We start from the raw sequence: 25,849 nt of genomic DNA, 5'->3' as shown, positions 1-25,849 counted from the left end.
GACCAAGTACTAGATGATGGAATATAGGAATTCGAGGAAGAAGTCACTGTAGGCCAGCTACTGGTGGATGGGTTGTATGAACTAGAAACGGGAGTTTCTGAAGACCAAGTACTAGATGATGGAAAATAGGAATTCGAGGAAGAAGTCACTGTAGGCCAGCTATTAGTGGATGGGTTGTATGAACTAGAAACGGGAGTTTCTGAAGACCAAGTACTAGAGAATGAAGTCGAAGGCGGGGTGCCCGCAGTATCAGATGAGCCGTATGTAAAGGTGCTATCAGTAATAGGAGTAGTAGTACTTTCAGAAAAAACACTGGATGGAACTTGGTTGAGATTGGATGATAAAGGCGTAGCTCCCCAAGTTGAAGACGGCATTGTGCTAGTAGGAGTAATTGAGCTCGAAGACATATCAGAAGAAGCGAGTTCTAAGGGAATAGATGTTGAAGAGCTGGGACTATCCAATGGAATTTTTGGATCAGTATTGTATGTACTCATGGTATACTGAGAAGTAAAAGCAGCATCGCTGTCTGAAGCAAAGGTGCTTAAGTAAGTGTAGGAAGACGATGATGGTGAAGGTACCTTGTTTGTAAAGGTATTATAGGCATCGAAAGATTCTGTTACAACGCCCTTATGAGCTTCAGAATGTGCGAACGAACTTAAAGATGGCACGGTCGCATTTAGTGAAGAAGACGTAGATGTTGTCGTAGGAGCCAAAACTGAGCTATTTGTAGCCATCATAGAAGTGATAGAGTGATTGGTAGCAGAAACTGAAGTCGACTGGGTTGCAGAAGTAGAATTGACCAGTGGACTGCCAGGGGCACTTTGATATGATGCTGAAGTAACTCCTTGGGAGGTAGAGTTACGCATGGGTGGTGACGAAGAATTAATACTTGAAGAGGATGTCGAGGTTGAGCTTGTACTAACTATGCTCGTCGACGATTGGTTACTCTTTGAAATAGAGTCTGAAGAAGAGAGCGATGTGTTGCTAGTTTTTGCAACCGAGGTACTTGAGTTATCTGAGGAAACAGAACCAGTGGGGTTCATATATGTAGGGCTGCTTTTAGAAGACAAGGGACCGCTAGTTGAAGAAGTACTGGAGGGGATACTGGTAGAACTGGAAATGGTCGTTGACTTATCCTTGCTGGTAGAAGCGGGCTTTGTCATTGTTGATACGGCAGTGTTTGTAATAAAGCTGCTATCACCAATGGTAGAAAGAATCGTTGTGGTCGTATAAAACGTCTCATAATCGGTTGTTGTAGAAATTTCAGGTACTTTGTCATAGCTAACGGAAACCGACGTGGAAGGCTTGGCTGTAGAGCTTGAAGAGGAAGAAGCAGGAGAAATGCGGGCGAATTCTGACAATCTTGAGGAATTTGCAACAGAGCCACCCTTTAGAACATTTCGCACAATATCGATATAAGAAGTAGATGTGTTGTAAGACATTTCAGCTAAGCTAGTATCCCAGACGGCTACACCACCAAAAAGAGAGCTGTTACTTTTGTACGCTTGCAAAGTCGAGATCAAGTTGGAAGAATTCATGTAGCCATCAACCGCAGCATTTGGTTGGGCAATGATGCCATATAGAAGTGCAGTTTCAGTGTCATAGGCACTGTCCTCAGCATATTCGACCCAAGCAGCAAAAGTACTATTGCGGCTTCCGTTACAACCAACACCAGTAGAAGCATTGAATGTGTGGATAGAAAGAAAGTCAAAGGAGTTATGAGCAACGGCATTCGTTAGCGTTTTGTCAGGAACCATGCAAGTAGGGGCTGCTGATAAATAGTATTTTCGATCGGGATCCGAAGTATAGATCTCGAGCAACCGCTTTGCAAACGCAGAATAAGCAGTGTTGGTACCCTTGTTAACCTCTAAATTAAAACCATCAACAACGGCTTTACCGAAAGGGCGATATAACTCTTGACCACCGCCAAAGACATTCCACATTTGGAAAGCGAATTTCTGTCCGTCATCTTCATCGTCAATAGTAAAATCTCCGTTATAACCGCCGATGGAAAGCAACACTTTAACGCCTTCCTGTTGGCAAACTTGAATGTCCCTTTCAATTTGTGGGCACTGTTTCAGTTCAGTACCTCTAAATTTGTCACTGTCACTGCATAAGTTCGAAAAATCATAGACGGGCCAGCCGTTAACACTAAAGTCAATAACGGAGGATAAAATTACAACATCATAGTTCGAGGACTTGCAGTAGTCTGCAAGTGGCTTTTGGTCACGGTAGCCCAGTTCACCAGACAAGTTCGAGCCCCAGTAACCAACGACAGTAGAATGGTTACTGAAATTCAACGCCCAAGTGACTTGGCTTATAATGGCCAGTAGGAGCAAAGAGTATACAGATTGCATTAGAAAATTATAATTGCAACAACCAAAAAGGGTTTGAATAAACGCGAACAAAAAAAAAAATTAACTGGCCAAAAAATAATATATAAAATAAGATACAAAAAGTTCTGTGCTATGAATGACCTTTGTCCATTCAAACTTTAGGAATGGAAGTAAACAAAAGATCCTATACGCGTGGTAAATGTAATTGGGGATCCAAAGCTTAAATTATTTTCTAACACACGCACACAGAATAACAGTCTTTTTATAGTCGCTAAGTTTGAGACCGTAGAGAAACTGCTTATTATATAATTTTTGACTTGGTTTGTTTACGCGTCGGTTTCTGTGGCAACCAAATGTAAATAAACAATCGTCGTGTCAAAGTCATGAATGTTTCCCCAGGAATAAAGTCTACTATTCACCTGATTATATTCGAAGCTTTCAGTTGCAAGGTATACGTTCACTGGTATGGTTGGTTTCCAAAAATGTATTGTTCAAGTGTTTCTGTTAGACTTTCGCGTGAAGGTTTATTATCATTAAGCTACACCATTCATTCGAGTATTCGTATACTGAATTAAATAATCTTTGTAAACTGCGCTTTTAAAATAGAATAAAGTGCGATTTTCATCCTGCATCCAATATTATTCTCTACCCATACCTTCTGGAAACACGAAAATTTGTGCATGGTAAACATGACAACGCGTTTGATACCATGACATCACTGTTTGTTTACATGCGACTATTTCCTCAACGGTACTGAAAGAAATGAAATGATACTTGACACTCCATATCTACGTTAATTCTTACGAATTGAAGGTGCTCTTTTCCAAGTCGGCTATTTGTATTGATTTATTATTATTATTATTTTTTTTTTCAGTTTCCAGTCACATACAAAGATAGACTAAGTTAAAGGAATCAAATATCAAACAGTCAGCATATTATACATTAGAGAATACCACGGACGGGGTGGTTATTTTTACTGTGTCTTTCATGCCGGACTTGAGGTTGAATTTCAGGTGCAACAGTATCTCCATACTCTAGCTGCTGATACACAGACTTGGACCAAATATATCATAGTAAAAATATTGAATAAGATTTCCAGAAACCGATTCCCTTATTTCTAATATAAGCTGAACTCTCTTTCACTTCTTTGGAATGATCTTTCGTTTGAAGACATTTGTTTTCAAATGTCACGGGAAGAATACTATGGAGTATGAACAGAATTGAATGATATATCTCAGTAAATAGTTAGTGCAAACTTGATGTTTAGTTTGGAGGTTGCTTTCATATCCATAATGCGTTGTTTATAGGCAATTCCAGATGATATCAAAAGTGAAAAGCCATTGATATTCGACCAAGCAAACCCCATCGGGTACGTTGAAAGTCGACAAAGCGGTCAAATACCACTTGCCAGATGAACTCACATTCGAGTCTACGCTGTTGCTAGTAACAATGGACATCACTAGATGCTGTTGTAGGTGCTTTTGAAGAAAAGCTGCTAATGGATAAAGATTCAGTCGAAGAAGCATCAGTAAATGAGGCTACTTGCTTGTTCCCAAGATGACGAAGTGAATGATGGTTGCATAGAACTTCGAATTAGGAATAGATGAAGGACTCTCATAAGAAGAGATTTTGGGAATAGTCTGTAAAAGGAAAAGAGGTATTCGACTTTCGGTGATTCCATCCAGCTGCTAATCGAATTCCAACTATCTGGATGTCACTGTGGGCCAATCATTATCAGATTATGGATTATATGGACTAGAAGTAGAGATTTCTGAAAACCAAATACCAGATATTGAAGTAAAAGACGAGACGTTTGATGTACCGGATGAGTCTTATGCAGAGTTGCTCTTAACAGCCAATGCTTTGCCTTTTGAGGAAACGCTTAGAGGGATAATTGACAGAGCCAGCTATGTTCCCAGACGGATACTTAACGGTAATTCATCATACTTTTTGACTCTGACGCATTTTTCATAAAATGTCATCCATCGGCTTTCTGTTACCGCTCGGAAACACACATCTTTTTTACCATTCCATTGGGAAAACCATGCGAATGTAAATTATTAGTTTTTGATTATCCGTTTCGGCGCAAAGTCTCCGTAACGCTTTTCAAAGGACGGATGGATTCAACTTTTTATCTGAACCACTGGGATCATAGTCTGTTGCTTGGTATGTAAAATATGTAAACCTTTCAGTTCATTAAACTTCTTAGTGAATAAATGAACCAAACGTCTTTATAGGGATATTTTTCCTTGCTATGTGAAGTAAAGCATGTTTACATTGCCCCTTCATCCTTTATGTTCAGTATTTCCACTGAAATATCATGTCATACTTTATCTTCCGTAGATTCCAGTCTTATATTGTTATTAAACTCTGATGTCAATCCCCTTTCAGTTGGATACTGCTTTAGCTCAGATTCCCGAAAGGAAAACTGCTGTCTTGGGATACGTATACATTTAGCAATTTGTTCATATAACCTTTATTTTATTCTTCGGCAAGCCGTAATTCACTTAGACTCGGGTATTGACACAAACGAATGGCACTAGAAAATTATAAAAGGCGTTCGTTTCATCGCTTTTCAATTAAGGTCCAAGCGAACGTATACAGTAAAGTTACTTCTTCTTTTTAATTACTCTTCCTCATTATGTCAAATAACAAAATCACTTTCCTCACCAATTGGGAAGCTACTCCTTACCACTTGCCCATTTTTTTGGCCCAAAGTAATGGCTATTTTAAACAAGAGGGCATCGAAGTTGCTATCTTAGAGCCCACTGATCCGTCCGACGTTACTGCTTTAATCGGCTCTGGTAAAGTGGACATGGGCCTCAAAGCCATGATTCATACACTGGCTGCAAAAGCTCGTGGATATCCTGTGACAAGTTTTGGCTCTTTACTTAACGAGCCCTTCACCGGTTTAATTACCTTAAAAGGAAACGGCATAAACGCTTTCAAGGATATTAAAGGCAAGCGTATTGGTTATGTTGGTGAATTTGGGAAGATCCAATTAGACGACTTGTGTAGCAAATTTGGACTTTCTCCCACAGATTACACAGCTGTTCGTTGCGGTATGAACATTGCTCCTGCCATCATCAGTGGTGAAGTTGATGGCGGTATTGGCATTGAGTGTATGCAACAAGTACAGCTCGAGAGATGGTGTATTTCTCAAGGACGTCCTCGCTCTGATGTTCAAATGCTCCGCATTGATCGACTCGCTGAATTGGGTTGCTGTTGTTTCTGCTCGATCCTCTATATTGCCCACGATGACTTCATTGCAAAGAATCCGGATAAAATCGTTTCCTTCTTGCGAGCTATTCGTTCTGCTACACTTTCCATGCTCGAAGACCCTGTTCAGGCTTATAAGGAATTTACGCACTTCAAGCCTGATATGGGTCTTGAGCTGCACCGTGAGCAGTTCGAGCGTTGCTTTGCCTATTTCTCTCGCGACATTTCCAATGTTCCAAGAGACTGGAACAAAGTTACCAACTACTCGAAGCGTCTTGGAATCGTCCCCCAAGACTTTGAACCAAATTGTACTAATAGCTATTTGGCATGGGAGTTGGATCCTGATGAGAAGGATCCCATGGGCAAACAAGAAGCTATTGCTGAAATTCAAGACGAAATCAAGGTAAAGGGAGGAGTTTTTAGTGGAAATACCCTTCGGTACGTCGAACCTGCCAATTTGTAAGTCTACAATTCTGAACCCATTAGGTTGTTTAGTATTTCTTAATGAATTATATCTATCCCATTTATCATCCCTGTGTGTATATATTTTTAATAGTCATGATTTAACGGAACTAAATAGGATAATAAAAAATCACCACGGTAAATTTATAAGAAAATTAAGAGTTGTACCTTGATTCGATTTTAGCATAAAAATGCTGAAGCTAAAGAGGAAAATAAAAAAGGTTTTGCCCACACCAGGAATCGAACCTGGGTCGCATCGGCCACAACGATGAGTCTTAACCACTGGACCATGTGAGCTTCGTTGATCTAGAGATAATTATTGTTTTATTTATACGCCTTTTTTAAGTGAATGTTTTTTGTTATTATGAAACAATTTATTTATCTCATCTATAAAATATTCTTTCTTCCTGTTTGGTGTTGCTTTTGGCTCTTTCAAAAAAGACATACAAGTTCGATTATGAAAATTGAAGAGCTTGCAGCTTATTTATTTGATTTTAAATACATATGTGAATAAATAATTGAAAAAAATTCAAACGTGCCCGTTTTAAGCAACTTTCATCCATATTATTAATAGTTTCTCAATGTTTACAAAATTAATGGTGCGAAAAAACAAAAATTGTTACAAACGGAAAGTTCATGCAATCTCTGCAAGTGAAAAAAAGTATATATCAAATATAAACAATGTTTAAAATATATTGAGGCTACATTCATACAATGTCATCGGCATTATAGAATCAAATACGCAGATAAATGCTATAAACGGACAATTAACAGCAACTATAAATTAGAAATCAATTATGTTGGTTTAATTTGAATCAAAACTGAATTGGCTTCATGAATCTTCTCAAGCTTAAGTGCGTATAAAAAATAATTATGAATAAACAGACATCTTGAGAGTGTAAAGCAGAGTAGTAGATCGAAAGTTTTCAGCTAACACATATTTAGTTTAGAGATAATTTTTCGCCATTAAAAAGGGTTTGGTTTGCTTTTTGTTAACTATCAAGCTAGGGAGATATCTGTTTATTATTAGCACATAGTTCTTCCAGCATTACCTATACACAATACTTTCTATTTACTAAAATATTAAAGACGAAGCATTGCATGTAATAAAAAAAAAAAAAAAAAAAAAAAAAAAAAAAAAAAAAAAAAAAAAAGATTAAATCCTGCGAATAAACAATGAAAATTAATTATATACTGATTTTTGAGTCTATAATAACCAAACCCCAGAAGTTTACAACAAGCTCACATGGTCCAGTGGTTAAGACTCATCGTTGTGGCCGATGCGACCCAGGTTCGATTCCTGGTGTGGGCAAAACCTTTTTTACCTCCTCTCCGTCCATTATAAAAATAAAGTCTTCTTTTTCAGTTGGTTGTCATAATATGTATTTTGTTAATACTATATATATTACAATATGAAATAGTATCCTTATATTATCAAATATTAGGAAACACCATAAGACTAAAGGATGGTATATTACATTTTGTAAACAAACAATTAAAAGCGTGATACAGAAATCAAGATACGAATGGTCGGAGAATAAAGACACGTATACAGTTGATTATCTATTCATAAAATCTATTGTCAATTTGATTAACAAAGCTATATATACCCTTGTGTCTACAGTCAGAATCATCAAATTAGAAAATTCGACTGATATGGCTAAATATGATCATCGAAACACCATAATTTAGTTGACCAGATTCCTGGACATTAAACAGAGTACAGTTAACGTATACAATTCTACAACTGTAGTTATTCATTCCACTCGGTATTTATTCTCATAACCCGTGAGAATCACTAACGTGACAGCCGGTATATCCTTTCTCAATATGTTGATTAAAAGTGTTTCGCAATCAAATATAAAGGGTACTTGAAAATTAACGTTATTAACATTGTTTTATAATGAAATGCGAGTTAAACTATTCTATAGGACGATTTAATAAATACTCTATGCACATCTGACGATCTTTCCAAAGCTGTAGAATACACCTCTGCGTGTAATCCTTGTTTCTAAGTTCGTCCATTTTAGCAACCTGTTTTCTAACTATTTGCAGGAGAACTGTTAAATGTCTATCCCACAGTGCTTGGACCATAGGGGATTCTCGGCTGCCGTCTGACAAACCATTCATGTATTGCAACAGCTTTCTAGTAGCATCATAGTTAGAGTCAAACAAATCAGTAGACTTGGATACTAACAAGACCCGCAAAGCAATCAATGTACGAAACGAGGGACCGTCCATGGAAAACGTATAGTCTTTCCAATACCCATGACACTTAAGAAACTCTTCCTGCTTTTCCGTGAAAGTAAACTCGTCATCCAGAGCAAAATGATTGAGGGGATTCTCACCCAAGCAAAATCCGTACTCAGAAAATAACTGATCGTTTCCGTGAGCTCCATAACACAAGTATAGTTGCTCATCTTTCTCTATGGCACGCTTGGCTATAATAGATATACCAGTACGGCTTCTCTGTAGGTCCGTTTGTGCATCAAAAGAATGATTGAAATATTCAAATACAGGTGCTAAAGTTAATTGTTCATCAGAAGAACTCGATGCAATTTGATAATATAAACATCTAGTATTTACGCAAAGCCAAGCCCACTGAAATACTGCCCAGTCTAGCTTTTCAAACTTTGATATGCTCTGATAATCTTGCAATAAGGATTGTTTCCTTTCAAGAACCAATTTCTGTACATCTTTCGGCACATCAGACCATACAGGATCATTTATAGAGAACATTACTGGATGCCATGAAAAATCTTGTGGTAGTGCTTCGATGTAATATGGCCATTTTTCCATGCCAGTACTCTTTCCTTTACATAAAATCCAGGATAGAAGCTGAAAGGAAGTTAGATGTTTTGCAAATGGACACCAAGAACAGGTGGTTTTGTTAATTAAAACATTATTAGGTAAAGAAAGCAAAGTTTCACCTGCTTCAATCCGACTTGCATTTGTAATGCAACTTCCGGCATTGGGGATGACGGAAAATTTTAAGAGGGGATGAACGCGAGCACCTTGCTCCTTAGCCCATGATACTTCTTTTTGAATATTTAAATTCCAATCCATGAAAGGCGATAACTTAATATCCTCGTTTTTGACGCAGTTGCAAATCGTATCTTTCTAAAGTGTATAATAATTTCTGGCGTTTAGCTATTGTTGTTTTTAATTGATCAGTGGTGTCTGAATTTAAAGGGAGCGCACTTATGGGAGGTCGGTTTTTTAGCATATCAAGACGAGCTTCTTGCAGCTCGTATTTTGTTCTTAGACTATCTTCCTGGCGTTGTAATGCAGTTATAGAATCTTCTAATTTTTGAAAAGCCTGTAACAAGTAAGGCTTAACGGATTCATCAAATTTTTGACGACGCTCTTGAAGTTGCTGCTCAGATATCAAATGAAAATGTCGTTGGACTTTTAGAACTTGTTTGATCCTTGGAAAATCATGGATTCCTGAGTCTAGGGCGACGATGCTTGATGAAAGCTAGGTTCAGGTTAATAATGAATTCATGGAGCAACTACGCAGATCACATACGGTATCTATACTTGTTTGTAAGGAATCAACACATTGCTCTAAACTGATTAAGTGTTAATAATAAAACCTTGGGATTACTCTTCTTACCCATTCAAATACGACATGTGATTTGGTGGTACGGCGTTGTAAAAGCACCAGCACCAGTTAGCAGTCGGGTTTTATGATTATATTAAAGTGAATCGAATTTATGGATTATTATGAAGCTCAACTTCTAAAGATTTTTAAGAAACAATTAGATTACCTTGACTTTCTTCAGACACTTCTCATCCTACTTTGTGCTGCGCAACTCATGGACTTTATTGGAAATACAATTCATAAAATCTGGTGTTTCTTGTAATGCAATTCCTTCACCACGTTACCTACATACATTTCGAACACACATGAAACATTAATCTTACAATGAAATACCCAATAGCCAAAAACTCTTTCATAAGAGTCCCACATTTTAGCTGGCTCTTTTGTTACATATCTTTCTCAGTATTCACACATTGTCACCACCAATTTCCTACTTAACACATAGCATAGACATAAGGTATTTTTTATTAGATTCACCTATGCAGAACTGACAACAGCAGCACGCTGGGTACCAGTTCCTAATTGAGAGTTAATATGTTTGTCCATTCAATTTCTACGCTCAAATGTTACTTACGGAAACCGTTGGTAAAGCTACGGTGAACCTTCTTCATATGTTGCATACGACCAGTACCGGTAGTCTTTCTTCTCTTGGCCTTAGCACCCCAGTTGAAGCTGCGGGTCTTAGCGGAAGGATAACCACAGGAAGCGCAAGTGCTCTTTTGCTTATGGAAAGAACGCTTTCCGCAACGACGGCAGAGGGTATGAGACTTATTGCCTCTTTTACCCATCGAAGATGTACCCTTAGTCATTTTTGGTGGTTCGTTGAGGTATGGAGCTGTTCTTGCTCAAGCGTATGTTTCGACCGAAAAAAACAGTCACGAATGTCAGGGTAGGGTATGGTTTTTATGGTACTTTGTAACAAGGTAACTGTAAGGTAACGAAAGTAACATCTGTAGCTTTCTTGATTTCGGCTATTGTTTACTCTACTCACTTCCTACATATATGCAGCCTTAAAAGAATTTTAAGAAGTATGAAAGTAATGAGAAAATAGAATTGTGTCTCTTTAATTTTGGAATATGTGAAACAATATTAAACTGTAAATTGGGCAAGAATACTAATATCTCAGGCAACGTTCGGGATACCCTTCATCATGCGCGTTGCCCACTGATTCAATTGTTTCCATTGTAGTATCAACGGAACATGCTAGGTGATTAAGTTGGATGACTGAACTGTTATAAGATTTGTTATTGACATTCGCTTGTTTATGAAACCGTTTACATGAATTGATTTTTACGAATACGCGTAAAGGAATTTTTGGAAAAAAAGGGAAAAACCATGTCTTTTCTAACTGAATCTCTCTGTGGTTTCTAAATTTTACTCAAACCCCCAATGTCTTGTCATTTTTGTTTTTTTTACTTCGCTTTTATGCATATTCAAACAATGTAAACACTCTAGCTGTCTTGTTCTAGACAGACCTTTTTCTAAGTAAACATTTTGTCACCTGGGGTGTTACTTCTTATACAACCAGTTCAACAAGCCAAAGACAAACGTGTGGAGTTTTGATTACTGGTTTCTTTCGGGTTTTTGTCTGCTTTTCAGCAAAAGCTTTAATATCTATATTACATTTTTTTGTTTATTTAATTTTTTTTTGGTTTCCTTCTTTTTAACGAGGCTTCTTAAGCTTTGTGTTTTCTGTACAATACTTGGGGTCAACTCGGAGCGGAATCGGGCTCTTATAAATAAAACTACTTTATGAGTCAATTTTACCAACAAATATGGCTTTTTTATTCAAGAAAAATAGAGCTGGCTCAAATCCGCTGAATAGACCTACTGCTTATAAGAGCGCTGGATCCTTGAAGGATTCTCCTCCTCGTTCTACTCAAGAAGCTGATTTAGAAACTAGTAGCCAATCTTCTTCAGAAATGAAGAAAGCTCTTCCTTCGAACGGCTCTAGTTTCACGGTATCTCCTTGGTCAAAACTGACAATACGCGGTTCTTCACACGTATTGCCTCGGTATTCCCATTCTTCTCATCTTTTTGCTGAAGGAGGACAGGAGATGTATATATTTGGAGGTATTTCCTCCAACTCTGAAGCAAAAAATGATCTTTGGGTTCTGAACCTTGCTACAAGTCAGTTCTCGAACTTGCGTTCCACTGGCCAAGTACCGTCTGCAAGGCTTGGTCATGCTTCAGTTCTTGTTGGAAATGCTTTTATCGTATTTGGTGGTCTCACGAATAAAGAGGATATAGACCATCAAGACAATTCCCTCTATTTATTGAACACCTCGTCCTTACTTTGGCAGAAAGCCTCAGCGTCTGGAGCCCGCCCATCTGGCCGCTATGGTCACACGCTTAGCACTTTGGGGTCCAAGGTTTGGCTTTTCGGTGGCCGTTTACTCGATTACTACTTTAACGATCTCGTTTGTTTTGATCTAAACAGACTAAATACCCAAGAATCCAGATGGGAACTAGCCTCCGTTGTTAATGATCCCCCTCCTGCTCGTGCTGGTCATGTCGCTTTAACTTACTCTGATAAGTTATACATATTCGGTGGTACTGATGGTCAAACATGTTTCAATGATGTTTGGTGTTTTCATCCAAAACAGAGTGCTTGGTCAAAAGTAGAAACATTCGGTCATTCTCCTCCCCCGCGAGCAGGACATGCAGCTTCAATTATAGATGATGTCGTGTATGTATTTGGAGGAAGAGCATCTGATGGTTCCTTTTTGAATGATCTATATGCTTTTAAAATTTTAACTAAACAATGGTATAAGTTACTCGATTTACCATTTGCACCATCTCCTCGCTCCTCTCACTCCTTAACGTCCACCGGCCTAACTTTAGTTCTAATCGGCGGCAAACAAATGAAAGATATTACAGATTCCAACGTATATATGCTAGACGTTACTCGGTTTCGTTTAAATAAACTGCTTCCTAACTCGAGTCGCCAGAGAAATGCATCATTCTTTAATGGATTAACTGGCAACAATAGTCCACCCTCTCGAATACCGTCTTTAACAAATACAAAAGTTACTCGTACTGCTCCACATGCAGTCCACTCTACCAATAATAATACTTCTGTGAATCTCAAGGCTCCTATCAGGCGTTCGCCTTCATTAAAAAATGATCAGAGTCCTCCAGATGCTTTTTCTGGTCCGGCGAAATTGAATTCATCGTCTGCTGTGGATCCTAAATCTTTTGAGAGTAAAGCAAGTGAAGATGATGTGTCAGTTTCTAATCAACATTCAACTAATAAGTCGAAATTAGAAGGTGAGATGCCTGTAGAATCACCATCGTCAATAACTCCTTCTCTACATTCCTTAGATGCGACTATTAATCATAAAGGCAGTCATTATGGCGAAATGGGTAACGATTTACCAGAAAAATCGATTAGGTCAATTTCCTTGAATTCAGAAACATCCGACCGTCAGATATCGGAACGAATCAGTCCAAAGGAGGTGAGTACAGATGATGTGATGTCGAATTTTAGTGTTGAACAAGGAATAAAGCGATCGCAAGACAACAACGATCTTGGAATTCTTGTGGAACAATATTCTGCTTTAACAAAAGAACAAATCGTTACTTGGTTCAAACAGAAACTCTATGAGATTTTAAACGAATCTACTGTAAAGATTGAGACCTTAAACGAGAAACTGAAAGTTTCAAATGCTGAGAAGAATGCAGCCCTCTTTGAAGCTGCTTTGTCTAGAGTTAATCCTAATGTTAACAAGCAGGACGAAGCTAGCAAATCTTTATACACTGAGAAGAACAGTATGAGTAACGTTCATTTGATGCAAGAGAATGTAAGCTTGCATAAGACGCTGGAAGTAATGCGGGAAACTTCTACAGAACTAAGTCAGCAAATGGATGAACTTGGTTCATCTAAGAAAACCCTTATCAAGAAAATGAGTGATTTGGAGAAAGAGATTTCGGAAGAAAAAAAGAAGCACCATGCTGCTTCTTTACAACTGTTAGAACTTCAGTCGGTTTATCGTGATCGTGAGTCTTTGGTTAGAAGTCTGGAAGATCAGTTGGTAGACCAGACAATGCTTGTTAATAATTTTGCATCTGAAAAAGAATATTTTAAAGAACGATCCACCGGGTTTGAGAACACTGTCAAAGATTTGGTACAAAGACTTGAAGCTACCGATATGTTAAATATTTCTTTGCATGAGTCATTAAGCAATGTGCAGACAGAGAATTCTCAATTAGTTGCGGAAGTAGCACTTCTAAAATCGGAGCTTACCAAGAAACAAGCTATCATTGATTCGAATTCTAACATATACTCTAAGTTGGATGTTGATAGGGCTGCGTATGAGCGGAATTCCACTATGACAAACAACGGTTTGACCGCGGCTTTAGACAATCTTTTGGAAAATGATTCTTACAACCGTAACTCGCAGTTGGAGGGTCTACGACAACAATTAAGGATCAACAACGCTAAACTAGAAAAACGGGAAAAGCTGATCAATGCCAGTAAATATATTGAAGATGGCTTGAGATTAGAACTACGTGAAGCTTCCGAAAAAATCAATGCATTAGATTGCCATACTATAAGCCTGAAAGAGGAGAATGGTAATATGCAGGTTCAGCTAATGAACGCTCTGGAACAAAGAAACAATGGTGCTAAGCAGCTGGTAAATTTGCGCATGCAATTGGCTAATACAGCATCTGAGCTAGATGTGGTAAAGCTGAAACTACAAGCCACGATTGCAGCATTGGAGGAATCGAAAGATGCTAACCCCGAGGCACTTGCAATTTTACGTGGTGATACTTCTCAATTACATGAGCTATTCAAACAAACCTGTAGTTTTGTCGATTCATTTGCTCTAGTAAAACGTTGTTTTGCCGAATTCGAAAGCAATTATCAAAAATATGTTGAAACCTCTCAATCAATGGAAGGCAATGATGACGAGGGCGAATCTGTTAGGTCTAACGAAACTAATCGTGCGGTCCATATGACTAATATTTCGTCGACTCTTAATGGCGTTACAGATGCTATACGCTCTTTAGAGGAAAAATTCAGCCATTTATTTAATCATGCTACTTCTGATTCAGAATTGGGACAGTCAGAAGAGATAAAAAAAATTAAAGAGCAGACTAATTTTATCAAGGTCCTTCTTCGCAGTCAATCGGACGAATTAGCATTAGTTTAATAGCTTGTTCTTTATGAGGTTAATTTACTTTACGATCTAACAAATTGAATGCCTTTATTATGACAATCTTTTTGCAAGTTATAAAAAAGTTTTAGTACTAGAAATTATATATATGATTGTCATAAGCAATTACTGGAGCGTACATTTAGCTTTAATCCAATTCCATTTGTCAAATGACTATACTAACTTAATGAAAAACGAAATGAACTTTTAAGGAAGGAGACGCTTGGGATCACGAGGGAAAGCACTTGCCAAACGAATGTTAGGGAGATTAAGGAAGAACATCAAAACTCGTTCCAAACCGATACCACCACCTGCATGAGGAGGGCATCCCAAAGCGAAAGAATCAATATAAGCTTGAAGACCAGCATCCGGAGCAATACCAAGCGATTTCATTCTTTCAGTCAACAATTCAGGATCATGGATACGCTGAGCACCAGACATGATTTCTTGACCCTTCATGAAAAAGTCATAACTATTAGAATAACGAGGGTCTTCAGGATCAGGCATGGTATAAAAGGGACGAGCACTGCTTGGGTATTTGTCAATGACATAGAAATCAGTGTTATACTTTTCACGGACAATAGCTCCTAGAACACGTTCCTCGGGGGTGCTAAAATCTTCAAATTCAGGATCCTCACAGTAACGGAATTCTTCATCCTTAGGAGGCTCTTGGCCGGGGGTGAGCTGCTTACGATAGCCAGCTTCACGAAGGAGTTGAACAGCTTCCTTGAAATGAAAGCGGACACGTTCGGAACCAACAGGAAGGACAAAGTCTTCTGAAGAATACATGTTGCGAATAAGAGCAATTTGAGAGCTGTACTTCTCTTTAAGTGTCTTGAAAATATGCAAGAAAAGATTTTCCAAAAATTCAACAACTTCGTGATAATGCTCATAAAAAGCCATCTCAAGATCAAGACCAGTAAATTCAGTCATGTGACGGTAAGTGTTGGATTCTTCAGCACGGAATACAGGTCCAACCTCGAAAACACGCTCACGGTCAGCGGCAATGAGCATTTGCTTGTAAAGTTGAGGAGATTGAGAAAGGTATCCTGCACCTTTGAAGTAAGAGATTTTGAACACATTTGCACCACCTTCACTAGAGGCACCAGTCATTTTAGGTGTGTGAATTTCATTGAAGGAATTAGCCAATAAATGCTCACGAAAAGCGTCGCAGATACCGGATTGAATGTCAAAGATAGCTTGGTTAGTAGGAGTACGAAGATCCAAGACACGGTTATCGAGACGAGTGTCGAGCAAAACTCGAACGAACTTGGAATCACCTTCTTTTGCATTTTCTTCAGATTCCCGAATTTGTTCTTCTGAGCGATCGGCATCTTCGACAAGGAAAGGAAGGTGCTTTTTGACAGGAGAAACGACATAAACATTGGAAACATGAATTTCTGCATCTTGAACAGTGGCACTCTTGATAACTTCGGGGCTCTTTTGGACAGTACCTTCAACCATAACGATGGACTCTAATCCGATGCTGCCACACCACTTGACCATGGGTTTGCTAATGGTGTCTTTATCGACGACAACCAAAGCTTGAATAGTGTTGTACTGTTGACGCAAAGAAAAGAAACACATCTTGTTGCCTTGAAGACGAGAAGTGTATACTCTAGCACGAACCAAGACTTTTTGACCATCCTTTGCAGCAGAAATATCTTTGATATCCGTGTATGTACGGTTTTCACGAGAGGTAGAACGGTTTAATGGTAAAACACCATAGCGTCCTTCAGAATAATCGACTTCAGAAGCTTCACGCTTAGCCTTTTCTTCAGTTTCACGAGCTTCTCTTTCTATTCTCTTTTGCTCCTTTTCACGCTCCTTCTCTAGCTTCTTCAAAGCCTTCTTGGACAATGGCTGGCCGTCTTCTCTATTGAAATAATACATTAGCACAGGCTCAGCTTTGTTTTCATGCCACCAGCTTACCCAAGGATTACATCCTTAGCGACTTGCTTTTTTTCTTCTAACGTAAGGTCTTGTACTTGTTTTTCCATCTCGTTTTTTGTTTTTAGGTGTTTGGAAAAAGTCAACCCAACTATTCACTTCGTCAAGTGTTTGGTGCAAAATTGCAGATACAGAGATTGTGTGTATCATTAAACAAGCTTACCGATACCGAACACTCCACGTTCTTTGCCATATTCATACATCGTTACATTTCATTATCATCAAAACATGAATTTCAAACTTTGAAAATGAATCCATAAACAATAGTAGAAGTAAAATCCATGGAGAAACAAGTATTATTTTGATAATATGAATATAATCAAATAAATATATTGATTACAGGGATTCAAAACGCCCTGAAATACAACGATTTGCAGAGCTTATGGTGTCAGTATTTACTTTTTACTATGTGGAGGAACTTAGGAATCTCTTGTCAGTTTTTACGATTAATTTAGTTATTATTACAAGCATGCTTTTGGCTTGACAAAAATAGATCATCTAAGGAAATAATTGTCCTGATTCGTCACTTAGTAGCATTTTCCAAGAGAAATGAACCACCTCTCAGTGTCTTGGTTCGAGTTTTGTTTGAAGAAAGTCTTTATAACTTATCAAAACCTTAGCTAGAGTGACCTAGAGATTCTGCTGTAATTGAGAATCCTTTCCCTTTCTCATCAAAGCCTTTTTCGTTTAAGGTGTCAAATCTTTTGCTGAAATAAAAATTTCTAAAAGTTACGAGAGAATTACATTTTGATAAAGCTGTTATTCTGGAATATTAGTTTATGCAGCACAAAATGAAAGAATTGCAAATAGTATATTGTGTAAACAAAAGCTTGTATCATACTCTTTTAGTTGTTTTAAGCATATATGCTTTTACCATAAGGTACAAGAAAATTTACATTCCGAGCGTTACTCATAGAAATTTTAACTTCGCTTATGGGAGAATTCAACTTGCCAAGAACCATATACTCTGAAACCAGGCATTGTAAGATTTCATTCTTTCATTGAATATTTTGCATTTGGTTTTGTATTATTTATTCTGTTTCTTAGATTTTTGGACTTTGATTGATTTTTGTGTATTTTTTTTTTTAATCGATTTGTGATACAATTAGTATGCCCAGATCCATGAAAGTATTGTGTTTGCATGGTATGTTTGCGGGTTGAATATTGTGTTGTAGAAAGATTCTTTTCATCTTTTAATGCACGATATAGGTAAAATGAGTACCAAATGCTAATTATTTACATTAGGTTGGGTGCAATCTGGCCCTACGTTCTCAAAAAAAATGGGAACTGTGCAAAAATACCTATCTAAATTTGCTGAATTACATTTCCCTACAGGTCCTGTAGAATACAAGGAAGAAGTTGACCCCAATGACGAAGCTGAACAAAAGCGTCTTGCTTCCATGGGTGCTGACCAAGGTGGTAAATATGGTTGGTTTGAAGTAGAAAACTTCAAAAATACTTATGATTCCTGGGATAAGAGTTTACAGGTTATCAACGAGTACATGAAAGAAAAGGGTCCTTTTGATGGTTTGATTGGTTTCTCTCAAGGCGCTGGTATTGGTGCTATGTTGGCACATCTCTTGCAGCCTGGTCAACCTCCTAATCCTTACGTACAACATCCTCCCTTAAAGTTTGTCGTATTTATTGGAGGTTTCCGCTCCGAAAAGCCCGAGTTTAATCACTTTTATGAGCCTAAACTTACTATTCCCAACTTACACATCAGTGGTACTGCCGATACCCTTGTTCCACTTGAGCGTTCCAAGCAATTGATGGAGCGTTGTGAGAATCCTAACATTTTGTTGCATCCTGGTATGCACATTGTTCCTCAGCAAGCTGTTTACAAGACTGGAATCCGTGACTTCATGTACTCGGTTCCTATTTCTGGTGAGCCTACTAAGCATCCTCGTGATCTGACTTTAATTGTGGCCGTTTCTTCTCCTTCAATGGGAATTGGCAAGAAGAATAACATGCCTTGGCACATTAAGGAAGAAATGGGTTATTTCGCAAATGTGACGACATCCACCAATGGCATTGAGCTTGCCGAAGGAAAATCCAAGATCATGAACGTTGTGTTAATGGGTCGTTCATGTTACGATAGCATTCCTAAGAAGAACCGTCCCTTGAAGGAGCGCATTAATGTAGTAATTACTCGTACTGAGAACTACAACTTCGGTTTGACTAAGAAGGATAAGGTTCCTGAACACTTGTATGCTGCCGATTCCATTGATGCAGCTTTGGATACTTTGGCTGAAAAGTATGATAACACCGACATCCAAATTGGCAAGGTCTTTGTCATCGGAGGCTCTTTCTTGTACGGTAGCGCTCTTTATCATCGTTTGACAAAGAACATAATTTTTACTCGCATTTACCATGAATACCAATGCGATTCATTCTTCCCTTTTGAACCCAAGGATACACCCACATGGGAGAAGAAGTCGCATGCTGAACTTGAGAAGTTTGTTGGTATTCCCGTGCATGAAGGACACTTAAAGGCTGTTGGATCCAAGAATGAGGAAGTTGAATTAGAGTTTGAGTTGTATGGTAAAGACGATGTATCTCATGCGTTGTCCAAATTGGCTGTTTAGAATAAAAAAATAGACGATAGAGAATAGAGATTTTTTTGTTTCACTTGTTTATAGCTCTTCTCATGCAGAAGTGTCTATCAATGATTCGCTACGTAAGTGCTAAAAGTAGGAAAGTCATTCATAAATGGAATCATTGTACATTAATTATGCTTACTTACTATAAATAACTAACACTAATAGAGGTAACTGTTTCAGAAAATTCTTCTAATAAGATCCATCAAAAACGACAACAACAAAGCGGTTTCGAACGTTTGAAGACATACGGTTACCTTCAATTCATAAAGTAGTCTGTTTGTTCCCTAAAGGAATATAATCAATCAAGCTGAAATAGTATCAGATAGATCATAGTTGCAAATTTGGCGTTAAGGACAACTATTTACTCAAACCAGCCATGAGGGTAAGCTTTCTACTCGGGTACGTCTGAGTGGGTTTATTTTTTTTGAAATCAAACATGCTCACCACATTGCTACCAAGTACAACTTGATTGCCCCTATTGCTGATCAGCCTTCATACAATAATGTAACTCGGGATAACCTTGAGAAAATCTACTTCCTCTTCAACAGATCTATGGCTATGGTGCTACTATTTGGAGTCTATTGAAGTTTGGTATTTTTACTGCAAAGTACAACAATGGAATTCCTAAACACCCTCGTCTTGACACAACTTATTCAGAGATGCTGCTAATCTTGAATCTCCTGAAGGGAAGAAGCAAATCGAGCAGATTCGCCAAGTTAGTAAGATTGCAGAGAGAAGCAGTGCGACTCCTGCTCAGCTCGCTATTGCTTGGACTTTAAAAAGTCCTCACGTGTCTATTCCTATCCTCGTTGTTAGCAAGTCAATGTAAATTGTTGAGAATGTCAAAGCCTTGGAATATGCGATAAGTTCACATAAGAACTTTTGGAAGACATAGTCGAAATTTTGGAATTTATACCTAGGGATGTCCAATATCGCCGCTAATTTTGTCAATGGTTTATTTACAGTTAAAGATTTCATCACGTATTTTCTCGATATGAGTTTAAAGTAACAGACTTTGAAGAGTTTTTACTATCAGAACGAGATATTCATTTTCAATAATGGAGCTGAGTTCACATACTTATATGTCCAAAATAAACCCATCTATTAATTTCATGGTATATCTTTCTCTGAACATGATAGATGACTACCTGGGGCTCATAAGTAGAGAGAATAAATAAATAGTAAAAGTAAGAATAGTAAAAATAATAAAAGTGAATGAAGAAAGAACATGCTTCAATTCATTATACGTTTTCGATTTGCGTTAAAAGTCTTAAAAGTATCTGCTTATAAGTCGTTATATACCAAATTACATCGTTGATGAACTTTGCTTTCTTGACATATTGAAATTCATTAGCTTTGGCCTCTTATAGCGAACGCTTTCCAACCAGCTTGTAAATGAACTTGAAGCCGTCCTATCTAGGAGGAAGCATCAATTTCCTAAAAGTGATAAAATTTGCTGAAACATTAATTGTTCAAATCAGTAAGACAGTACTTTAGAGAGAATTTCTTGATTATGCGAATGAATTATAATTTCGCTAACATGAAATTGAAAAAGGTGATGTCAAGTAGGTCGTTTGTTCCTCTTTGCGAAATAGTTATTGTTCATTCACCTCTATTTACATCAATTGGAACAAGATACCAACACCCTGTAAGCCATTTACAGTAAACAAAAAGGAGTGAATAGATGCAATAGAAAGCTGGTGACTAGAAGGGATCATGAAATTAGGTGATGATAATAATGAAAGTCTTTGCAGAAAGAACATTAATCTCTAGCAACGGTGCAAGTGATATAGCCAGAAGGATAGGCTTGAGGTTGATACAAAGAGCAATTAGGGCCTCGGTTGTCAATATCGAAAGGAGAGAGATCAATTTCAAAGTAGTGCTTATTGGGAAGAGCATAGTACACCTCGGCGATAACAAGGAGTTTATTGATAATTTGGTTAGCCATCTTATACATAGTAGCTTGAACGCTTGCACTATCATCCATTGCAAAGGTGTCAAGAGTGATTTCTTTCACCGTTTCGTAGGCGTGATTAAAATCATAAGAAGCAAGCTCGTCCAAAGTAGCGAAATGGTTAAAGGAGTAGTTACAATCGATGTTAGTAGAAAAAATACGGTCATCGACTTCTGGCAAGGTAGTGAATTCACACTTGTGGAACTTGTTGAAGCCACTACCAGTACTCTTTAGGACTGAGACGTCCTTCAAGGAGCTGACAACATCGAATCCCTTACCTTCAGTGAAAGCAACATGGGTCTTGCGGGCTTCACTAGGGTTACGAATGAAGGAATGATTATGAGGTTTACCACGAACGGTCAATCGGGACCACGGAGTGATGGTGACATCAACTGTAGCTCCATGGATATGCTTGTAACGATCAACAAAGTGTTTTGCAAGCTTAGCGGCAAACACTTCAAGTACGCTAACATCATTGTTTTTTGCAAACACATAAATGGTATTCTTTTGAGTGTCGGTAGGAATAACAATAGAATTATCGGCTTTGGTGTACGACTCGTCGAGCTCGCCACTCAGCATACTCTGAACATCCATTTCGTAAACGTTATGAACTTTTGATTCCGGACAAACATCTTTCTTCATAAATCTGACCATGGTCTTACCATAGGAGGCTTCCTTGACATAGGTATTTATCGTCATGATAATTACAAAAAATATAGTTTAAGTGTTGAAAAAAAAAAGAATGTTGTTTACAAAGGCGTTTCGAAAAAGAAGACTTCTTTAATGTGTAAGTAGTAATGTGGTCACTTTATGAATTTTTTTGAGTGTCTGTTCTCTTTATATAACTTTTCTCACCACTATCCAAATGTGCATTCAAAATCTGCGTATCTCGTTCCTTAGTAAAGGAACCTTTTCTTTCAGATAGTGCCCGTTTCAGCGATGCGATACATCGGAGGCGGCATAGCATCATAAGAAGGAGGAAAGAAAAAAACAGACAGAAATGAAAGGGAACAGCAATTTAAAACTTTTAAATTAAGCTTTGAAAATATTTTCCAGAAAGATGCCTTGTTTCTGGTTAAGGTGTTGCTAATTGATTCTCCTTCCAACTTTGTTTACAGCATTCTTTTCGTCCACTGTTCAAAGTCGGATTTAACATCCCTGACACCACGAACGCTCCATCCTTCTTTCCAGAAAGCGCTGAAGATTTTGTTTAAACTCTTTCATTCAACTTGTTTCACCGTAGTTACCCGACGGGTTTTTTTAGAACAATGTCATACCGACTTTCACTACCTTCGGACTCAATTACGTACGTAACCGTTCGTTCTTTATAGATATCAATTATCTAAGGAGGGCGGTACCAAGTTATCCGAAAACTGTATTACCGAACTCCTTTGGGGTTAAAAAATCGGAGTGAAAAAAAACGAAGTTGATTGGGAAAAAACTCATAAGATTTTTACAACCGATTTAACGTTCAATAATCTTTCAGTTCATCAGGGGTTGCAACCGATGTTGGAATTCGCAAGATTTTTTTCGATTTGGACCCATACTTTATGAAATCAACGATACAGTACTATAAATTCATATACTCTATTAATAAAAAAATTTTCTGACTTTAATGACAGATACTGTCCATACTGGTCGTTCGTAATGAGACGCACGAAAGATTCTTATGCCTAAGAGTCGTAAGTAAAGATGTTTTGCTTTTCTTATTCGTTTTGGTGAATCTGGCTTTAAAAACAAGCAACGGAATTGCGAAAGTTTTCAGCATTTATGAATTCACTATCATTATACATACATACCCAGGAAATAGAAAATTGCAACTATTAGAACACATTCCTCGCTTTCAAGTGGTTAGCTTGAATAGGAAACTTCATTTGGGCTTGTCTTTTCCCTTGTATTCGTTATTTTGAAAAAATTATCTCTATTGTTTTTGTTCCTTGTCATAGGTAACAAAGGTAACACGACCATTATTTCTTATAAGACTGCTTCTTGTGTTCGACAAACTTGTCCTTTGCAAACAAGCTGCAGTGGTATCTGTCAACCAACTTTGGTAGTTTCTGCTAAGAATTTAGAGTCTATTCTTGAGAAAGGTATGAATATACAGTAGGAAAAAAGTTTGCTTGCTTCGCTAGGATGCCAAATTATCTGATTTAATGAGCCTGATGGTCTAGACAACCAGGATGCTGTCAATTTGTTTTTACTGAGCTTAGCAAGACAACGATTGTAGAAGTTTCTATATATATTTTCATCTGATTTACTAACCTTTCATAGGAAACGAGATAAAGCTTGCATTTCATTTATTATTCTAGATAGAAACCATAAGAATAGCATCAGCATTAAAATAAAATAATATTCATGACAAAAAAAAGAAGGTTTGACTGTATAAAACCAATAATGGAATTTGAATTTCACTTACAAGTTCCAAACATACTTTTTACCAAAGGAATGCGTCTCCTTCGTAAAGGTAAAACAAACAAACCTTGTTTTGTTAATTTTTTATTTCTTTTTTCAAAAGAATCCTTCGTACAACCATCTTTCGCTGCGGATGATATTCCAAATCACCCTTGCTCATGTCATCCTCAAGCTCAATCTTCTTCTGAGGCACTACTTAATGCGTCGTGAGGGGATGCAGAGGGTTGTCCGCCTTCTTGCATTGACAAGTCGCGTAATGAGATTGGTTTTCCAGTCGCAGATGAATTTTTTTCCTCAGGATTACTCCCTAACTCCTGATCAAGACCGAGCTCAAGTTCTTTTGCAAAGTCATCGAGCTCCAACACATCATCAGCTTCGCCTTCTGCACCTGACTCGATTTCAATAATTTCAAAATCTCGAGTTGAAGTTGAGTTGGGGCGAGTTTCTGCATTTTTTGCTGACAATGCAAATGCAGGTATAGACCGTCGGCTCGAAGTTTGGGGATGTGAACTTTGATTAGGTCCTTTATTTGTCGTCAACCCAGCGGTATTAGGGGTTTCCTTTATAGAAGATGGAACGGACGACGACACTGAAGGAAAAGCCATTCCTTGAGTCATGGGTTCTGGAGGCTGTTGGGGTGCTGAATTCGCAACCGCTCGTCCCCCATTGCGAAGGGCATGAACTCTTATAATCTCATCCATCTGCTCAATTGTAAAGGTCTACGCACAAGAGGGGATTAGTGAGAACATAAATGAAATACCACCGACAAACCTTGTTTTTAGGATTATATACTAAAACGCAATCGACATTTCGTGCATGTTGACCCGATCCTTCAAACACATGAGGGCGTCCATCCTCCTACAAACCAAAAATCAGTTAGAAAATCTCCAACACTTTGCAATATATGTATGTATTGGGTTTGCAACCTACAAGGGTAGATGGTACATTCAGTTGATAAGTATCCTGAATTTTTTTCATGTCGCCTTTTCGGCTACGATCCACGCTTTCCGGCTTAAAATTATCTAAGAACAAACAATTAGAAATCGAAAACTTGTTTAAAATAAAAATAGAGCGCCAACTTAACCTCCTGGTCATCGACAACAACAAATATGTGTCTTTTCTCTAGTGACCTGCAAACCTACATTTAACGGAAACTAATCCATTTGAATTATTTAAAAAACTAGACCCAGGAAGAATAGGATAAGATCCTTTTTGAAGAGAGTTCATCCTTTGTTTATGCGTTGAAAAAGTCAAAGTTGGCATCCCAACTTTACTTAACCTGTCGCATATAGTGAATTGCATGGTTTAATTTAAAGTACGTTGTTGCTTATCGCTAAACGAACGAGGAAGAAAAATAATTATAATAAAAGGGTATTTTTAAGGATTTAAGAAGTGTGGAAAAAATTGTATAACTAAGTTGATTTTTCAAGAGTCAAAATATATATTTACTCTCTATATAATGTTTTATTTGAAAATGTCGAATGTCTACGGCCATACCTAGGCGAAAACACCAGTTCCCGTCCGATCACTGCAGTTAAGCGTCTGAGGGCCTCGTTAGTACTATGGTTGGAGACAACATGGGAATCCGGGGTGCTGTAGGCTTCTCTTTTTGTTTTATTTTTACCATTTAAAAGATATCAGATTAATCTTTTTATTCTCCTGTGGATGGTCTTCTACACTCGTTTCATGTTTGTTTACTTGATGTGTAAACAAACATACATCCTGAACAGGTGTAAATTGAGGTAGAGTTTTGGTCCTTTTGGTCCTTTTCGACTAAATATATGCTTTCAGAAGCATTCCAAACAGCATTCTTTATAAACTCCCTAGCTTCGCCTCTTATGAAGGAATTGCTAAACAAGACCTCAATACAGTCTTCTCCTTCCAGGGCTGTTGCTTCTGACTTTTGTTTAAATTCCAAAATGCAACAACAGAGCGACTCTCTCTCATCTGCTATTATTATTCACCTACATGTTAAATAATCAATGTCTAGCAAAGAAACTGAGATAGGAGGGAGTAAGAACAGACTCAATCCCCATTGTTTCCAAAGCCAAGCTTTCAAGTCTATGTTCCAATAACGAATTGAGTAGAAGTTAAAAACTAGAGGATAGGAGACGTCACAAGTAATTCCAAAAGTGTCCTAGGAAAAATCGAGT

General features: G+C 37.8%; 11 protein-coding genes and 3 non-coding genes across 14 annotated transcripts in view; 6 read left to right on the top strand and 8 right to left on the bottom strand.

The window, feature by feature from the left end:
- SPOG_04803 (chitinase) overlaps nucleotides 1-2,973 on the bottom strand; it is a gene marked incomplete at its 3' end in the record, with an annotated part of 3,844 nt that extends 871 nt beyond the window's left edge. The window contains exon 1 of the mRNA XM_013168075.1: nucleotides 4-2,973. Within this exon, the coding sequence (XP_013023529.1) occupies nucleotides 4-2,357 (2,354 nt within the window). The 5' untranslated portion in view covers nucleotides 2,358-2,973. The remainder of the gene's footprint in view (nucleotides 1-3) is intronic.
- On the top strand, nucleotides 2,660-6,078 carry SPOG_04802 (no message in thiamine Nmt1). The gene has a single exon (XM_013168074.1). It carries the CDS (start codon nucleotides 4,978-4,980, stop codon nucleotides 6,016-6,018), a length of 1,041 nt encoding a protein of 346 aa, XP_013023528.1. The 5' UTR covers nucleotides 2,660-4,977; the 3' UTR covers nucleotides 6,019-6,078.
- A 164-nt stretch (nucleotides 6,079-6,242) lies between these two features.
- SPOG_16244 lies at nucleotides 6,243-6,314 on the bottom strand. The gene has a single exon. It is a non-coding gene; the product is annotated as a tRNA-His (tRNA).
- Nucleotides 6,315-7,257: 943 nt separating this feature from the next.
- Nucleotides 7,258-7,329, top strand: SPOG_16243. Its single transcript has one exon. It is a non-coding gene; the product is annotated as a tRNA-His (tRNA).
- Nucleotides 7,330-7,937: 608 nt separating this feature from the next.
- SPOG_04801 (ribosomal protein lysine methyltransferase Set11) lies at nucleotides 7,938-9,083 on the bottom strand (the record flags this gene model as incomplete). Its single annotated transcript, XM_013168073.1, has 1 exon — nucleotides 7,938-9,083. The coding sequence occupies one exon, from the start codon at nucleotides 9,081-9,083 to the stop codon at nucleotides 7,938-7,940; it is 1,146 nt and encodes a 381-aa protein (XP_013023527.1).
- A 13-nt stretch (nucleotides 9,084-9,096) lies between these two features.
- On the bottom strand, nucleotides 9,097-9,650 carry SPOG_04800 (DASH complex subunit Spc19; the record flags this gene model as incomplete). Its single annotated transcript, XM_013168072.1, has 3 exons — nucleotides 9,097-9,495; nucleotides 9,547-9,589; nucleotides 9,634-9,650. 3 exons carry the CDS (start codon nucleotides 9,648-9,650, stop codon nucleotides 9,097-9,099), a joined length of 459 nt encoding a protein of 152 aa, XP_013023526.1.
- A 176-nt stretch (nucleotides 9,651-9,826) lies between these two features.
- Nucleotides 9,827-10,473, bottom strand: SPOG_04799 (60S ribosomal protein L37). The gene is made up of 2 exons (XM_013168071.1): nucleotides 10,196-10,473; nucleotides 9,827-10,139 (listed from the first exon to the last, which is right to left on the bottom strand). Exons 1-2 carry the CDS (start codon nucleotides 10,428-10,430, stop codon nucleotides 10,099-10,101), a joined length of 276 nt encoding a protein of 91 aa, XP_013023525.1. The 5' UTR covers nucleotides 10,431-10,473; the 3' UTR covers nucleotides 9,827-10,098.
- A 675-nt stretch (nucleotides 10,474-11,148) lies between these two features.
- On the top strand, nucleotides 11,149-15,359 carry SPOG_04798 (cell end marker Tea1). The gene has a single exon (XM_013168070.1). The coding sequence runs from the start codon at nucleotides 11,397-11,399 to the stop codon at nucleotides 14,775-14,777; it is 3,381 nt and encodes a 1,126-aa protein (XP_013023524.1). The 5' UTR covers nucleotides 11,149-11,396; the 3' UTR covers nucleotides 14,778-15,359.
- SPOG_04797 (cytoplasmic aspartate-tRNA ligase Drs1) lies at nucleotides 14,851-16,805 on the bottom strand. The gene is made up of 2 exons (XM_013168069.1): nucleotides 16,713-16,805; nucleotides 14,851-16,656 (listed from the first exon to the last, which is right to left on the bottom strand). The coding sequence occupies exons 1-2, from the start codon at nucleotides 16,778-16,780 to the stop codon at nucleotides 14,988-14,990; spliced, it is 1,737 nt and encodes a 578-aa protein (XP_013023523.1). The 5' UTR covers nucleotides 16,781-16,805; the 3' UTR covers nucleotides 14,851-14,987.
- Nucleotides 16,806-17,672: 867 nt separating this feature from the next.
- SPOG_04796 (dihydrofolate reductase Dfr1) lies at nucleotides 17,673-19,362 on the top strand. Its single transcript, XM_013168068.1, has 2 exons — nucleotides 17,673-17,874; nucleotides 17,976-19,362. The coding sequence occupies exons 1-2, from the start codon at nucleotides 17,841-17,843 to the stop codon at nucleotides 19,313-19,315; spliced, it is 1,374 nt and encodes a 457-aa protein (XP_013023522.1). The 5' UTR covers nucleotides 17,673-17,840; the 3' UTR covers nucleotides 19,316-19,362.
- Nucleotides 19,363-19,444: 82 nt separating this feature from the next.
- Nucleotides 19,445-23,175, bottom strand: SPOG_04794 (uricase). The gene is made up of 3 exons (XM_013168066.1): nucleotides 23,084-23,175; nucleotides 20,247-22,957; nucleotides 19,445-20,130 (listed from the first exon to the last, which is right to left on the bottom strand). Exon 2 carries the CDS (start codon nucleotides 21,981-21,983, stop codon nucleotides 21,093-21,095), a length of 891 nt encoding a protein of 296 aa, XP_013023520.1. The 5' UTR covers nucleotides 21,984-22,957; nucleotides 23,084-23,175; the 3' UTR covers nucleotides 19,445-20,130; nucleotides 20,247-21,092.
- On the top strand, nucleotides 19,707-20,159 carry SPOG_04795 (uncharacterized protein; the record flags this gene model as incomplete). Its single annotated transcript, XM_013168067.1, has 4 exons — nucleotides 19,707-19,712; nucleotides 19,790-19,834; nucleotides 19,879-19,937; nucleotides 19,988-20,159. 4 exons carry the CDS (start codon nucleotides 19,707-19,709, stop codon nucleotides 20,157-20,159), a joined length of 282 nt encoding a protein of 93 aa, XP_013023521.1.
- A 377-nt stretch (nucleotides 23,176-23,552) lies between the features above and the next one.
- On the bottom strand, nucleotides 23,553-25,086 carry SPOG_04793 (RNA polymerase II transcription elongation factor SpEAF). The gene is made up of 4 exons (XM_013168065.1): nucleotides 24,839-25,086; nucleotides 24,627-24,718; nucleotides 24,468-24,554; nucleotides 23,553-24,415 (listed from the first exon to the last, which is right to left on the bottom strand). Exons 1-4 carry the CDS (start codon nucleotides 24,996-24,998, stop codon nucleotides 23,870-23,872), a joined length of 885 nt encoding a protein of 294 aa, XP_013023519.1. The 5' UTR covers nucleotides 24,999-25,086; the 3' UTR covers nucleotides 23,553-23,869.
- A 97-nt stretch (nucleotides 25,087-25,183) lies between these two features.
- Nucleotides 25,184-25,298, top strand: SPOG_16242. The gene has a single exon (XR_001203092.1). It is a non-coding gene; the product is annotated as a 5S ribosomal RNA (ribosomal RNA).
- The last annotated feature ends 551 nt before the right edge of the window (nucleotides 25,299-25,849 follow it).

This window comes from Schizosaccharomyces cryophilus, assembly GCF_000004155.1.
Source record: "Schizosaccharomyces cryophilus OY26 unplaced genomic scaffold supercont4.3, whole genome shotgun sequence".
Lineage (NCBI taxonomy): Eukaryota > Fungi > Ascomycota > Schizosaccharomycetes > Schizosaccharomycetales > Schizosaccharomycetaceae > Schizosaccharomyces > Schizosaccharomyces cryophilus.
This window is presented reverse-complemented; position numbering and strand designations above follow the sequence as displayed.